The sequence below is a fragment of the Ixodes scapularis genome, unplaced genomic scaffold, assembly GCF_016920785.2.
Source record: "Ixodes scapularis isolate PalLabHiFi unplaced genomic scaffold, ASM1692078v2 PGA_scaffold9__187_contigs__length_104089568, whole genome shotgun sequence".
In the NCBI taxonomy this organism is placed as follows: domain Eukaryota; kingdom Metazoa; phylum Arthropoda; class Arachnida; order Ixodida; family Ixodidae; genus Ixodes; species Ixodes scapularis.
In genome coordinates this window covers 69,651,137-69,665,132 of record NW_024609884.1, presented here as the reverse complement: position 1 = coordinate 69,665,132, position 13,996 = coordinate 69,651,137, and the positions used below count along the sequence as shown (strand labels likewise).

Here is a 13,996-nt window from a genome sequence, read left to right as displayed (position 1 = left end):
ATCATATTGTTTCCTTCAAAGTTACAGCGCTGTAAGTTACAGGCACTTTTGCCCAAATCCACCGAAGAGATTATTTTTTTATTCCGTTTATTTTATGACTATACTCCGCGTCGCTAGTTGTGTGCAGTGCCGGCGAGGGCAACACCAGGCGGAGAGAAATAGTCGGTGACAGGTCAAGAACGAAGTGGAAGCTTCTCCCACCTCTTTCCACTTTAGTAAAGCGAACGCTGGAGAGGAGGCGACCTCCTCTCCGACGTTCGCTCTGCTCAAGCGGTAAGAGGTGGGCGGAGCTTTCAGATCGGAGAAAGGGAGAGCACATAGGAACGTTAGAGAGGACAGGAGGTTTCTCTCCCCGTCCGCAGCCTTCCTGGTGCTTGCCCTTTCTCCTCTTGCCTGGCGTTGCCTTCGTCTGTTCTGCACACAACTAGTGACACTGAGTATAGACATATTTTGTGCTCTATTCGGGTACTGGGCTCACGTTTAATTATTGTACTAATTAAAACAATACCCGCGTTGCTCGTCCTTTTTATTAATTCAACCAATAATCCTCCGTTTGAAATGGCAAGTTCTATGAGGTTTAGCTTAACTTTTTACACAAAAGTGGGACGAAAACTTGTAATCGCAGCTACAACATTTTTTTTTTACACAAAGTAGCAGAAAACTATGTACAGCGGTGCAAATTATATGCGAATATTTATATGTTCGCGATGAAGTGGGAATGTTTGAGGCACCAAGATTGTTACACTGCTATTCATGACGGTTGAACGTCCGGCTGACCAAGGTAAACCTGCGACTTCACTGGCACTTTTAGCAAGACGTCCGTCAAGGTTAAAAATATTTGGGATTATTTATTCGAGTAAAATAAAATAAAGAAAAAGAAGTTAGTAAAGATATTGAGCGCACTAGTAGCCCACGTTTGCAGGAGGGTGTATTGAGAAGTCCGTTTTCTGCCCCTCTTGACAAATTCCTCTAAGCTACCCCCCCCCCCTTCCCCCCCCCCCCCCCCAATGTATTGCAATAATTCCAACAAGCGCGAGAAAATCTGTCAAATCTGAATGTGGCAAATAAAGAATGCACGAACTGATGGACGCTGTCTACGTTCGCAGCGTTCCGGGAGGAGGATTCGAAAGCCATTGTGGAGCAAGTTGAGGCTCCGGCTCTCCGAGGTACGTGGAAGCGAGCTCGACTTGAAACAGCAGACAAAACTAGGCCTGAATTCATCCGGGCAAAACAGTCAATAGTCACGTTGTCGGTGTATTTAAAGGATGGCGTTCTACCGATGCGGAAGCTGTTTTCTCGCCTTGGATCGTTCGACGTGACAGATCGGAAAGCAAAGCAAAGCCGCTAAGCCTAAAGACCTACACGACCAGCCATAAATCTAAAGTTAGAGTCACGAGGTTTGAAGGGCATCCGTCGTAACCCTGTCTCCACATGCACGCAGTTTACAGAGGGACATGCTATCACTTTGACTCGCTGGTGGCACCGGCGTTAAGGGGCCCGTCGTCAAAATCGAAATGCCGCGAGCCCTCGACGCGCCCAATACAAACGGCACCGACCTAATCGGCGCTTAATCAGAAAGGCGGCGACTCAGACAGAAAGCAAACCCTACAAGCCCTACAGCGGTGGCACCCTTGTGAACCTGAAGAGGGGCTTTACGGGAACCAGAGACGGCATGGACCGCAGAGCACACGCAATTATCGCCTGTTTTCTCCCGGTGCACTTTTTTTCGGAGGAACTGATTGCCACGTGCTTAGCCTTGTACGATGCTTCGTTCATTTTCGAAAAGCTAGTGACGCATTATCTTTCCTTCTTCTCTCCCGTCATGCTTTCGGGAAGTCGCCGAGTATTGTGATCGTGAGACAAGACAACACGCGCGCTGCGGTCCTAAACAAACGGAAGTGGTTGCCAGTCCCGTGTAGTTGCGTCTTGACAGAACTTCTTCAGCCATGGCAGCGACTTACAGCGCCGGTAGAGTATTTTGTGCTATCTTAGTAAACACAAAAAGAAGAGAGCAGATCAGAGAAATTTTCGCAGTATGTAGATGTAGATGTCAATTCTCCGAAAAGGATCGGGCAAAATCCTCCAGTTCCAGCATTTTTTTATTGTAGCCACATTCGGAGCTGGCCGCTTTTCCTGCACTCGTTGGAAGTATTGCAGCACGGGTGAGTGCTGACTTTTTTTAAATTCATGTTTTTTTTCTTCTTTTAGTACAATAAAATATCCCAAATATTTTTAATCGTCTTGCGAAAGTGCCAGTGAAATCGCAGGTTTACCTTGGTCAACCGGACGTACAATCGTCATGAATAGCAGTGTAACAAGCTTGGTGGCTGAAACATTCCAATTTTACCGCCGAATATAGGTATAAATATTCCCATATAATTTGCACTATGTACAAACTTTTCAACTACTTTCTGTAAAAAAAAAAAATGTAGTAGCGATTACAAGTTTTCATACCGCTATTGTGCAAAAAGTTCAGCTAAAGCTCAGAGAACTAGTCATTTCAATGGGCAAAACAAGATTATTGGTAAATTAATAAAAATGACAGGCAACGCGGGTACTGTTTTCATTAGTAGAATACTTGAACTTGAGCCGAATACAGCACAAGAATATATCTAGTAATAAAATACACGTAATCAAAAGATAAGCTCGTCTGCGGCGTTGGGCAAAAATGCCGGCGTGGATGGTATATTCTGCAGAGCTATAACTTTGAAGGAAACAAAATGATGCAACATGTTTTTCATAAATAAACACAAGCGCATGGTGGAGAATAGAGCCACTAAATAAGCTGCGCTTAGAGTATCGGCACTCCGTTCCCCGACATTGTTGTGGGCGCCGCCATTTTGGCTCGTATGCAGAACAGACGCAACGGCCGATCGTTATTATTCAAAAGTGCGACTTCCTCAGCATCAGATTCGGTGTTAGGAAGGTCATGTAATATTGCTTTGCTCTGTCGCGAACGGTTTAAACATTTGTGGAGGGCGGAAAAGCATTTCCTGTGATTTCAGATAAAGCTTCAGATAACTGGCAACCATGATTTTAAGCCACAATATGGCCAAGTGTCGTTACTCTGAAGCGTAGCTTATTTAGTGGCACTAGTGGAGAACTATCGCTATAAATTTCAGGATAATCGAAGATTTTTTTTTTAATCCCCCCCTTGCAATTTCTTAACTTCGTAATCTAGAACAAGTCTGGAGGGACATAAAAATTGCAATCTTTGAGATAAAGCAATGATTTATAGATCATTCGAAAGAAAATTTTAATAGCAATGACAAATTCTAATGTTGTAGCTATTCAATTTTTGTAGATATCTACAAAATTTGAATAGCCGCGGCTCAGAAATCTATATCAAAACGTCAAAGGAGTCATGTTTGCACATTTTTGACGCGAAATATATGACCTATATATTTAAATCAATAGTTGCCATGATGCATTATAAGTGCAGAACATTTAAGATTTCTGTCATTTGTAGTCTCCGTAGTAGGTGTTACCAAACATGGCAGAAACAAAAACTTCAACAACCAAATATGCCGTTCTGGTGCACAATTTTTTTTCTTTCAATGTTAGGTTTTTGCGACATTTTTTTTATCACGTTCCTCACGCACGTTAAAAAGCAACAAAAATAAAAAAAAATAGTCCGTACTTGCGTGCATGACTTAGCTGAACAAGCCAATAGTGGTTTATCAAAAAAACACAAAAAGAAAATATGGCATTTTGTTTATATGACCGAAAATAAATTTTGAATCTTGTCAAACGCTTGTTGTAAAACGGCAACCTGTGTCGCGGCGTAAATTAATGTTTACTCCGCATTGCGCACAATTTCACTAACTTTTAAGCTTACATTAAGGAACGTATTAATGTTAGCCTGGTAATTAACCATATCCACGCAACAATATTGGCCAGAATAGCCCCCATGGCGAGGACGTACTCATAACACGCAACAGAGAATTTGAAGTTTTAATTTTAGATAACAAACAAAATAGTATATTTTCTATTTATGGCTGTAGGGACTGTTCGTCGGAAGACAATTTGTAGCAGTCAATTGGTAGCAAGGCAGCTCGTAACATAGGGAATTTCGTCATAGAGCAATTCGTCGCGGTCATTTGTCAGACTATTGAAAGAACTTTGTTTTTCTGCGCCATTTTTTAGTGCCGAGCATATTGCTCCCAAATGGAAAATCTCGGGTGAGGCCCTATTGGCACAAATGTTTGGAGTCTTTTAATAGCTGCTTGAATTGCCGTTACTTTCGCAATAGCCGTTGTCTGATTTCCCGGGACTCCACCACAATACGGGTACGAGACGTCCCGGAAACTAATCGGAAGACAGATGCAAATATGCAAGTTTGTCAAAACGAATGAGCCAATCAGCCCGAGGCGCAGAGAGAGGGGCGTGAGCGTATGCGCACGAACTCCCGGCTGCTCCCAGCTGAGCGGGGAGGGATGCCATTCTCATTAATTTACCCGTAGGGATGCACAGGAACGACATCCGAATTTCGGTTCTTTCCTTTTATTTCGCAGGCTCTGGCAAGAAAATGATATAGTGCTATTCCTCGGTGGGTTAAGAAGCTAACAAAGTTTTCTCGACATCTGACCGCAAACTTTCATTCAGGCGCAAAAGGAGTCGGTCCGTAGCAGACGATGCATAGCCTCAAGAGTGCTCTGCGCCGAAAGCGTGTTGCGTCAAAATGGCTGCTCCTTTCTTCGGCCGCTCTCCTCTCTTTCCTTCACTTTTCTCCTCTCCAGCGCCCTCGTCGTGCGCCACACCTACTGGCCACTCTGGTTACTGAAGCGAAAAATAGGGACTCTAACCAAAAATGTAATAAACATTTACCCGACGTTTCGGGACCAGTTCGGTCCCTTGTTCACGGGCGAGGGACGAAAAGAAAAGAACACGCGTCGCCTAAATGCACATACGGATGTAGGGGGCTTTGCTCACGTCACGCAGTCCCGAGACGTAGCTGCTGGGCAGGGAGCCCGAAGAACGATTCACGTTCCCCTTTGTGTGTTGGATAAACCAAGACTCAACGAAGAGCTCCAAGGCCAGCACGGTGCTTCCCTCGAAGTCGACTGTGTGGCCGGCTGCTTCTGTGTGCTCTGCGAGGGCGCTTTCCTCCACATCCTTCTTCCGAACATCATATTTGTGTCGAGTATGCCTCTCTGCGAAGTTCTTACTTTCGCCAACGTATGAGGCCGGGCAATCTTTGCATGGTATGCGGTAGACCAAGCCTTGGGCCCTTTCTTTGGGGGGCCGATCCTTCGGAAGGGGGAAGCGATGATCGATTGTCGATACGGGCTTATGAGTCACCGCAATCCCGTAGCGACCGAGGACGCGGGAAAGGACCTCGCTCGTGAGGCTAATGTAGGGGTAAAGTGAACCAGTTCACTTTAGTAGGGGACAAAGAAGCGATCGGAAAGGGGACTGCTGCGCACTAGGGCGTGGATGCCTTGATTTCTAGAGTATCCGAAGAATAAACTGTTTAGGGTAGCCGTTCTTGCGGAGATCTGATGTTACGACGTTGATTTCCTCCTGGAGGTTCTTTGTGGAGCAGGTGGCAGAGGGCTGCCGAAAGTTTACCTTCAACTCTGGTTACTCCAGAAGTGGTTCTGCGCTACCATATCGGTAACCGTTCGGCCCTGCTCCCTGCCTTTTTGCGGCGGCCGCGCACTCAATGGCTCCGTCGTGGAATTGGCAGGCATTCTATAATAGAGGAGGCTATGGTTCAGGACAATGGTCACTGCACATCTGGGTCACGACAAAAGCCGGGGTCCCACTGCTCATACATCCTACAAAGGACAGTCTGCAAACACGAGTCACCGCAATATCCGTGCTTCGAATGCCGCGTGCCCGAGTTTGTCCTTGAACTCATTTCCATACGGCATTCGAAGCACGCATTTCCCGTTCGAATCTGTATGCAAGAGAGATTTCATCTTTTGTAGCAGGTTTTGGAGCAGGCAAAATATTGGTTTGGAGCACTGCAGCCACTGGCGCTCTTGGAGCAGGTCACTTGAAAATTAAAGTGATTGAATCGTTAAATGGAACACAGTCTTATCAGAAATAAGGCTCAGAGAGCAATAGATTCCACTTACAGTATTAAAAAAAAAGTTTGAAAAATGAAGCGTAGCGCAACATACCAGTTGGTATAAAGCCTGTCTCCCCCGTCCCCTTTTACACTTGGTAGCTTATTTAGCCTGTAATTATAATTACTGCAAAAACTAGCATATCAGCTAAAGTATGTCTACCTATAAAAATGCACCGCCTGCCCCCCCCCCCCCCCCCCCCCCCCAATCAGTTTTAAAAACCCAGCCCACTCAATACTCTAATATTAAACTGCAAAGCATCCACCCACAAATATTATGAAACACTTGTGCTTTAAAATTTAGTGCTCTTTAGCGCGTTGGAACCAGAGTGGAGTAGTTCGCTGCTCTTTCGAACGACAACTGACCAGTAACTACCTTGACTACCGCATTTATTAAAAGACCAGCGTTTTCTTTTTCTCTTCGCGTAGGAGCTTTTCAAAATTAGAGATCAACCCAAAATAGACCAAAGAAGGTAGGCCTGGAATAGTTCTGAGCCTAATTTCCGACCCTATCGTATTACCCCAGGCGCTCACCTATGTCAGCCGCTGCTGTTAGCAGTCGGGTGCAAAGTAGTCAAGTTCGACGCGCGCGCTGGTGAGAGGTGATCTCACCAGGAGTACAATACCCTGGTTCTGTCTTATCAGAGGAGCCGCCATCATACTATTCTGCCATGTTTTCTCGCGACTTTTCGCTCCCGACATCGCCTGGAAGTTTAGACGGTGTCGGCGATCAATCGGCCAGCGCGGTTGAAGTGCAATCTCTAAACCTTTTTTCACCTAAATTTAAAGCGCAGCCGGCGCTACGAGTCAATGGGACAAACGAAACAGCTCCAAAGCGAGACATCATGGCATTCATCCATCTTCCTGTGCGTGTTCTTTCATCGACTAAAGCAATCAAGCACAGCGAAGGACCAGCGAGCTTTTAGCACGAGTGCTCGTAGTTGTACGTAGACTGTGCTCAGACCCAAGATAAAACAAACTGTAAACGTTTTTTTTTTTTCGCGGGTTAAATATTTTGCGATTCAGGTCAAAGCTAAAGTTTTGGAATAATTCGCGGGTTCCAATTTTCGGGATGCGATGGGATCTCAATATAGATTCCAATGGGTTTTCATTCTATCGGAATTGTTCGCGGGACCTATTTTTCGCGAATTGTAGGCGATTCGCGAAAATTAAGTTGTTTACAGTATACGGCGAGTAGAGACGCTGTGAAAATATATTTGTACAATTTTCCTTTCTTCCTACTTCTCTCAATAAGAGTCGACCAACAATAAAATATTTTTGTTTTGCTTTGCATCTCGGCGCAGGTTTGGTGAAATTTTTAGTAAAAATGGCATTTTATGGCGCAAGATGTAGCAGACTATTGTTCATGGCACAATTTCGCACAATGCTTCAATCACTGCGTAAAGAGGGTTTAAGATCGAGTTTCTCTCTCCCCTCCCCTTCTTCCCCCCATTTTCATAACTGCATTTCTTAATTCACAGGAGTACAGCATGAATATATGCTGTAGTTGACATATTCTATCCACGTGTAGGTGTTCTTTACCACCTTGCGTCATGTAATCTTACCTTTAGTGTACTATCGTGGACACTGTTAGCTATAACACCGCAGCGGCGGCCGTCCCGTACCCCCAGCGCCTCATAGCAGGCGCCGTCCGAAACTCCACGCATGCGCCGTGTGGCGGACTCGCTCTTCCCGTTTGCGAGCACACCCTCGCTTTGTCGTCTGCTAGGCGCAGAGCAGGCGATGCCACAGTGCTGCTCGTCTGGTACCCTGGCCCTAGCGAACTGGTCTCAAACTCATTTTAAACCGGCGATTTTGATTGGGGGAGATTGCAGAGTCATTGAGGCATTAACCCTGTCTACGTTTTTTTTTTTTTTTTTTTTTTTTGCTTTTTCAGAAACAGGATTTCGCAATGCATCTTTCACAGTATGCGCTCGCAAACCAGTATGAGCGCAGCAGGTGTGATACAGAAATAGACTTATACTCCGTTTCACCTAAAGTCCGAATGCAGCGTACGCTACAAAACGACATAGCGGTAAAGGTGCAATGTCAGGGAGTGCATCACCGGGGGACACAATAAGGTGCAAAAAGTGAGCTTTTGTCGCTTTTGGTTGGCCCTATCGTCTCGTAGCGTCCGCTGCGCTCAGACCTAAAGTGAAACGGAGTATAACTGCAAGTTTGTCCCATAAAAAAAAAAAAGAAAAAAGTAGTCTACCGTGATATTACAATTAGTGGCGATGATTATCCTTAGCCAGCGGAGTCAGGGAATCAACCGTGGACACCACTTACGCGGTGGTTTGCTGAACAGTGTTCAGAGAAATTTGGCAAGAGCTGTGAAGTCGTCTGCTCCGTGCCTAGCAGACGACAAAGCGAGGGTGTGCTCGCAGGCGGGAAGAGCGAGTCCACCACACGGCGCATGCGCGGGGTTTCGGACGGCGCCTGCTATGAGGCGCTGGGGGTACGGGATGGCCGCCGCTGCCGTGTTATAGCTAACAGTGTCCACGATAGTACACTCTTTATCCAATCTACACCGCACTTCACCTTACCAAATGTCAGCTAAAGTGAACTCAAAATGCAAAATGCACTCGGAACACGTCCTATCGTCCCTTAAAGGCCGACGACCAGACTCGAGATTCTGCACGGCAGAAGATCCTCCTTTCCATGGGGGAGGAGGACACTGGCAATGGTGGACAGGGTAGAAAGGGGAGAGGAGGAAGCGAGAGAAAAGTGGAAAGCGCAAACTGATCGTCGGCCTTTAAACACCAAGAGTCAATGCGAAGCCCTCTTATTATGCGTGTAAAATTGATTAACTTACCAAGTATTCTATAAAAAGTGGTCCCACGAGGTTGCCACGGGCAATATCTACACTGCTGCCAAACTCATCAAGAATTTCATCACTGGCGAGTTCGTCAGGATGTCAATACTGTTATATTGAACCGCAAATCGTTTTGCATTAAAATGTGGAAAAAATTGTCTAAAAGCTAAATATGCTACCTATCGTCATGCGGGAAAATAATCGGCGTCATATTCTGCTTTCCATGTTGCTACTGCCGAAAGTGGGATCAGCAAAAACTGTAGTTTTTTTAATGTCTACCATTTCATATTTCAATCCAGAAAATTATTACATGACAATATCATATTTTGCAACTACACTCTAAAAAAGCCCGTGCGTCTACTTTCCAGCACAACACTCGGAGAGCCAATCACCACAACTTACGAAGGCAGTATAGACCTTTTCATCCTCCTCCGCATGGGCGCTGCCATCTTGGAATCACGTGACGCGGCAGCCATTAGGTTGCTTCAACTTGCTGCTCCGCTCTCCCCTCCGCGCCTTGGCGGATGCGTTGTATTCGTCTTTTTCGTCGCGTTTCGCCGCGCTTTCTTGCCTTACTTCGGAAACTGTAGCCCGATACGGCTACTCGACATCTAAGACGTCATGAGGGTTCAAAGGTCCTTATGATAACTGAGGTTTGTTTCCTAATAGTGGCGGAACATTTTCAGTATGAAGCGCGTATATTCATATCACGCATTTAGGATCGGAAGGAGCGCAAGGAGACTATCTGTATTTCCTGAAAGTATCGTTCTTTGTATTCATAATATATTGAAAACAGTTTCTGTTGATTATGTCAGGAAACTCGCGGAGGAGATAGACAACAAGAGTTTAACTTGTATTTTATCTGAGGCTAGAAGTAATGGTACGTCAACGTCAGGCGATTTGTTTGTTCATAATATCACACCTACATGTGTATGAGGTTCCCATTCCTTTTTTGCGACGTAAATATTCGGTTCGTCGGTTCACTTATAAAGTATAAGAAATTGTATGCTGTGCTCGCTCCCATTTCGACAGTCATTTAAGTGATTTATTGATTATATTTAGATAACCAGTGCCATCCACATAATTTAATTTAACACGTAGGTTGGGACTTCCCGCTTAAGAAACTGCCACAGACACTTAACAATAGGAGGTTTTAGAATAGCGTGCACAAAAAAATAACGTTGTTTCTATTTGCAAATCGAAAACGCGATTTGGGTTCGGCGCATGCGCAATAATGACGTCGTTTTTTGTTTTTTTTTTGCGCATGCTGTTTTAATTTTTGCCAGTATCTGGAATCCGCAATATTTGACGCAAAAAACAACAAAAAAACAAACAAACAAGACGTCCGCATAGCAGTGACTTGAGTCCAGGATTGTCGATGGCGAATAGAGGTTCACTTTTCGTTGCTGCCGACGCCGAAATTTACAAAGTGAATCTGTTCAAACAAATAAATGTTTTTTCACACAGGTCCATGAAGTGGTGCCAAGCGCTTGAATTCAGCCAAACTTTCCGATGTATTTCTCCTCCTGCGCCATTTAATTTTAATTGGCCAATTTTACGGGAGACAAATGCCAGATTTAATTTGACGGGCCTGTCACTTATATTATATCTTGAGTAAGCAAATATTCATACAAAACTAATTTATTTTCTAGTGCAAATATCGCGAAATGATGCTAATGAGTTCTTTAGCAGGGTTGATAATTTAACAAATTTCCTACTCGACCTGTCAAAACATGCTCGAGTACTCAATTAAAAAAGGGCCTGAGACGATACTACTTGTTTATATTAATTATCCGTGTCATTACACCATACGTTTTTAGTCTGCAAAGCTCACTAAAGGTTGGGTGTCCACGAAAACCAAAGAGTGAGTAGTAAATTCGCGAGTTCATCTGTTCTGGTCGATTCAGCACAATGCTAATCAAGCTGTCGATATGCTTCTTTACATTCCCATGTTAGTCTCTTCAATAGTTTGCTTCCCTAGAAGCTGGTGTCATCGGGTGCGGTCGTAGACGATGGTAATCTTCCCTGTACACCAGTCAGGCGTTTCGCAACCAACCATAATCAGATCATCAAAGGAGTTGGTAAAAAAAAAAAGTCCGCAATTTAAGCTAAGATACACCTCGTAGTCCTCAAAGTGGTTCAGTATCACTGTTTCATTGGTTTTGTGCTACAAGAAAAATAATCGCATCTCAAAATTCAGCAAAAACAACGTAAAACAGCAACATAGCCGCGTTCACGTTGAAACCGAAACCAACCAAATTGAAGCAACCTAATGGCGCCGAGTGCATCAGCGCCCTCTATCCACCGGTGAGGCAACTACAAAAATGAAAAGGTCTATAGACCGACACGCGGAGCGACTCTGTTTACCAACACGGCCGGAAGGCCGCGCATGCGCGGTAGCTATGTGGGCAAAAGCAGCCCGGCTCTCCGTGTTTTCGCCATTGCGTTCTATGGCGTGCGCTCGTTGTTGGTGTTGTAGGGACGCTTGTATCCTTATTTGTGCGTCGTATTTCCTGACAACGTATGTCATATGCTATGCCCGACTATTTGAGCTCTCTGCCCGAGCCTTAACGGCAGCGGTATCGAAACAAACTGTGCGTGGACGGCGTTGCCTACGAGGATCCGTACGCCGTAAACAAGGCCTGCTGGACTTCCGACGTAAAGTTGCTACCACCGAAGTCGATGGCTCACGTCGTCGTTTATTTAGTTTTTTCGCCAAGCCAGTTCACGGCCAACACGGTGCAGGCGCACAAGCCTCTCGATGACTACGATTACTTCGAGTCGGTTTCCGCAGTGCCGGTAGCGGTAACGCGTTCATTTTTAGGCAACGTAGCTCAGTAACACGTACCTTTGATTTGCAAGTAACGAGTAACGTATTTTGTTACTTTTTTTCAGTAACGCCTACAAAACTGCCGTTCTGTCGCCGATCCCCTTCTGCTTAGTCGCACGGGCGTAGCGAGCCTCCGACGAGCGCTTGCCCGATGCTTTATGCGCGAACACCATGGGAACAAAATCCGGGTGGTCTCGATCTGACAACGGTTTCCCTGCACATAAGCAAACCTCGGGACGGAGACTGAAATGGAAGCCGCACTTCAAGTGCGGCTTACGGCACTTGCCTTCAAGTGTTTGCCGCACAAACGGTCGTTCGCGCGAGGCAACCATTTTTTTCGATCCACGGTATTTTCCACCTTCTATGCCTTTCAGAGTTTGCCGGGAACTTGTGGAAACTCACTCCGCTGATTTTCTTGTACATTTCGGTGCAATTAACGGCAACACAGCTTCGCGGCATGCTGAAATGCTATGACGCCCATGCAAAACGTGCGCGCTTTTGCCCACACCACCAAACTCCGGCGCGATCGCAGCGCTGCCGCAGCTCCGTGACGTCAAGCCCGCGACCAAAAAACGAAGTCTGAGTAAAGTCACTGTATCTGGGAGGGTAGTGCCATTGCCTTCCCACCTGCTAGCCTGACACAAATACGAACATAAAGACGACAAAACTTCTCAAGGTGATTGACTTGTCGCTGTCGGTTGCCATGGTGATCGCCATTTTGGACCCTTCCAAAGGGTCGTCAAAACCAGTCGAACCAAGCTTGCTATGGAGCATCATTATACTGAAAACGTTCCCCGGCCAATATGAGCGTCTTCGGCACTGTGCATGCAATAAACTTATCACTCATGCTTATTTCCCCAGACCTCTTACAATTATGTTGCTCTTCTTGGGTGTTTCAAGACAGTCAAATCATTTTTCAATGCCTCCAAGCGCTGACGTTGCGTGAGATGGCGGTACGATGTACGGCATCACACGCGGCGTCGGTGCTTAGGGGCATTGAAAAACAATTTTAACATTAAAACTTTAACATTAAAAATGCTTGGAGGGGGGGGGGGGGGGGGGGGGCCGGCACTTTTACGAGACTTTACGGCGATTTAATGCGTGTGTGTCGTATTATTTCGCATACACTCGGTCATGTTAAAGATCATTAATGACGAAATGATGCATCGAAGCATCGTCTCGTCGTTTGCAAGAGTTCTGATGAGTACTCTGACAAAGGGACCTATGCCTGTGCCATTTCCGGAGATCAGGCTTACACGCCGTTGACACGACCACATCGGTATGGTGGTTTCATAGCAATAGGGCCTTTAAAACGTTACCGCGTATATACCGCGCACTACTGGAGCCTTGAAGCATGCTTGTAAGCGCGCGCCCCGCGGTCACGGTATCACTCGGGCGCGCGCTTAAACGCATGCTTCAAAGGCTCCGGTAGTGAGCGCTACAAAGTTCCTGTTCTTTTTTCAGAAGTACCTAAACAAACACAACACGGTAAACCACTGTGGCCAATAAAAAAATATTCTAATATAGCCTTAAAAAAAAAAAAAAAAACTTATTTGGCTAGTTTTGGCGCAACATGTGCGCTTGGGAGCAGGATGGCGCAGCAAAAGTGGATTCTCGAGTATCCGAAGAATAAAGATGTAACTCAGGGCTTCCACCCCCGAGTTACATCTGTTTCAGTATCGCCATTCGCTGGGCTGCCTCCGTAAGTTGCGGTGATTGGCTCTCCGAGTGTTGTGCGGGAAAGCAGACTCACAGGTTTTTTCTTTTAGAGTGTACTCTTACAGTATTCTGTAGCTGGCAGCAAGTTCGTAAAAAGGTGCATACATTTTTTGTCCTCCCATTGCTTGCTTATCAGCCCATGGCATTTGAAAATACAAGAAAAACAATCTCCCTAAAACAGTCTGCATTGTAAAGGCTTTGCAAATCCCCACAATTGCCCTTAAATGATATAATTCAGCAATATACTTACTGTCAGCCCTCACATTAGAACCAACTGATTAATCACTTAAAAATTTCTTGATCAGTGCAAAACCTTGCCTATTTATGGAAACATGTTTCTGAAGGACTGCTGTATTAGTTACAACTAGGCACACATTCTTTTGTTGCTAAAAAAAAAAACACATCATTGGAATGGAGCAGCAACTCAATCAAAATAAGCAAGCGACTCACTTTCTTTAACAAGTGCACTAGAAATGCCAACAGTGGACACACTCCACATGTTGACCCATGCTGCACATAAAAAATAATAGCCAAAGCCAATTTCATGATTCCTGTTCTG

At 45.3% G+C, this 13,996-nt stretch overlaps 1 protein-coding gene across 1 annotated transcript in view; it reads right to left on the bottom strand.

The window, feature by feature from the left end:
* The window catches only part of LOC8050569 (E3 ubiquitin-protein ligase XIAP), a 36,262-nt gene extending 22,326 nt beyond the window's left edge, over positions 1–13,936 (bottom strand). The window contains exon 1 of the mRNA XM_042287437.1: positions 13,888–13,936. Within this exon, the coding sequence (XP_042143371.1) occupies positions 13,888–13,936 (49 nt within the window). The remainder of the gene's footprint in view (positions 1–13,887) is intronic.
* Between the last annotated feature and the right edge of the window lie 60 nt (positions 13,937–13,996).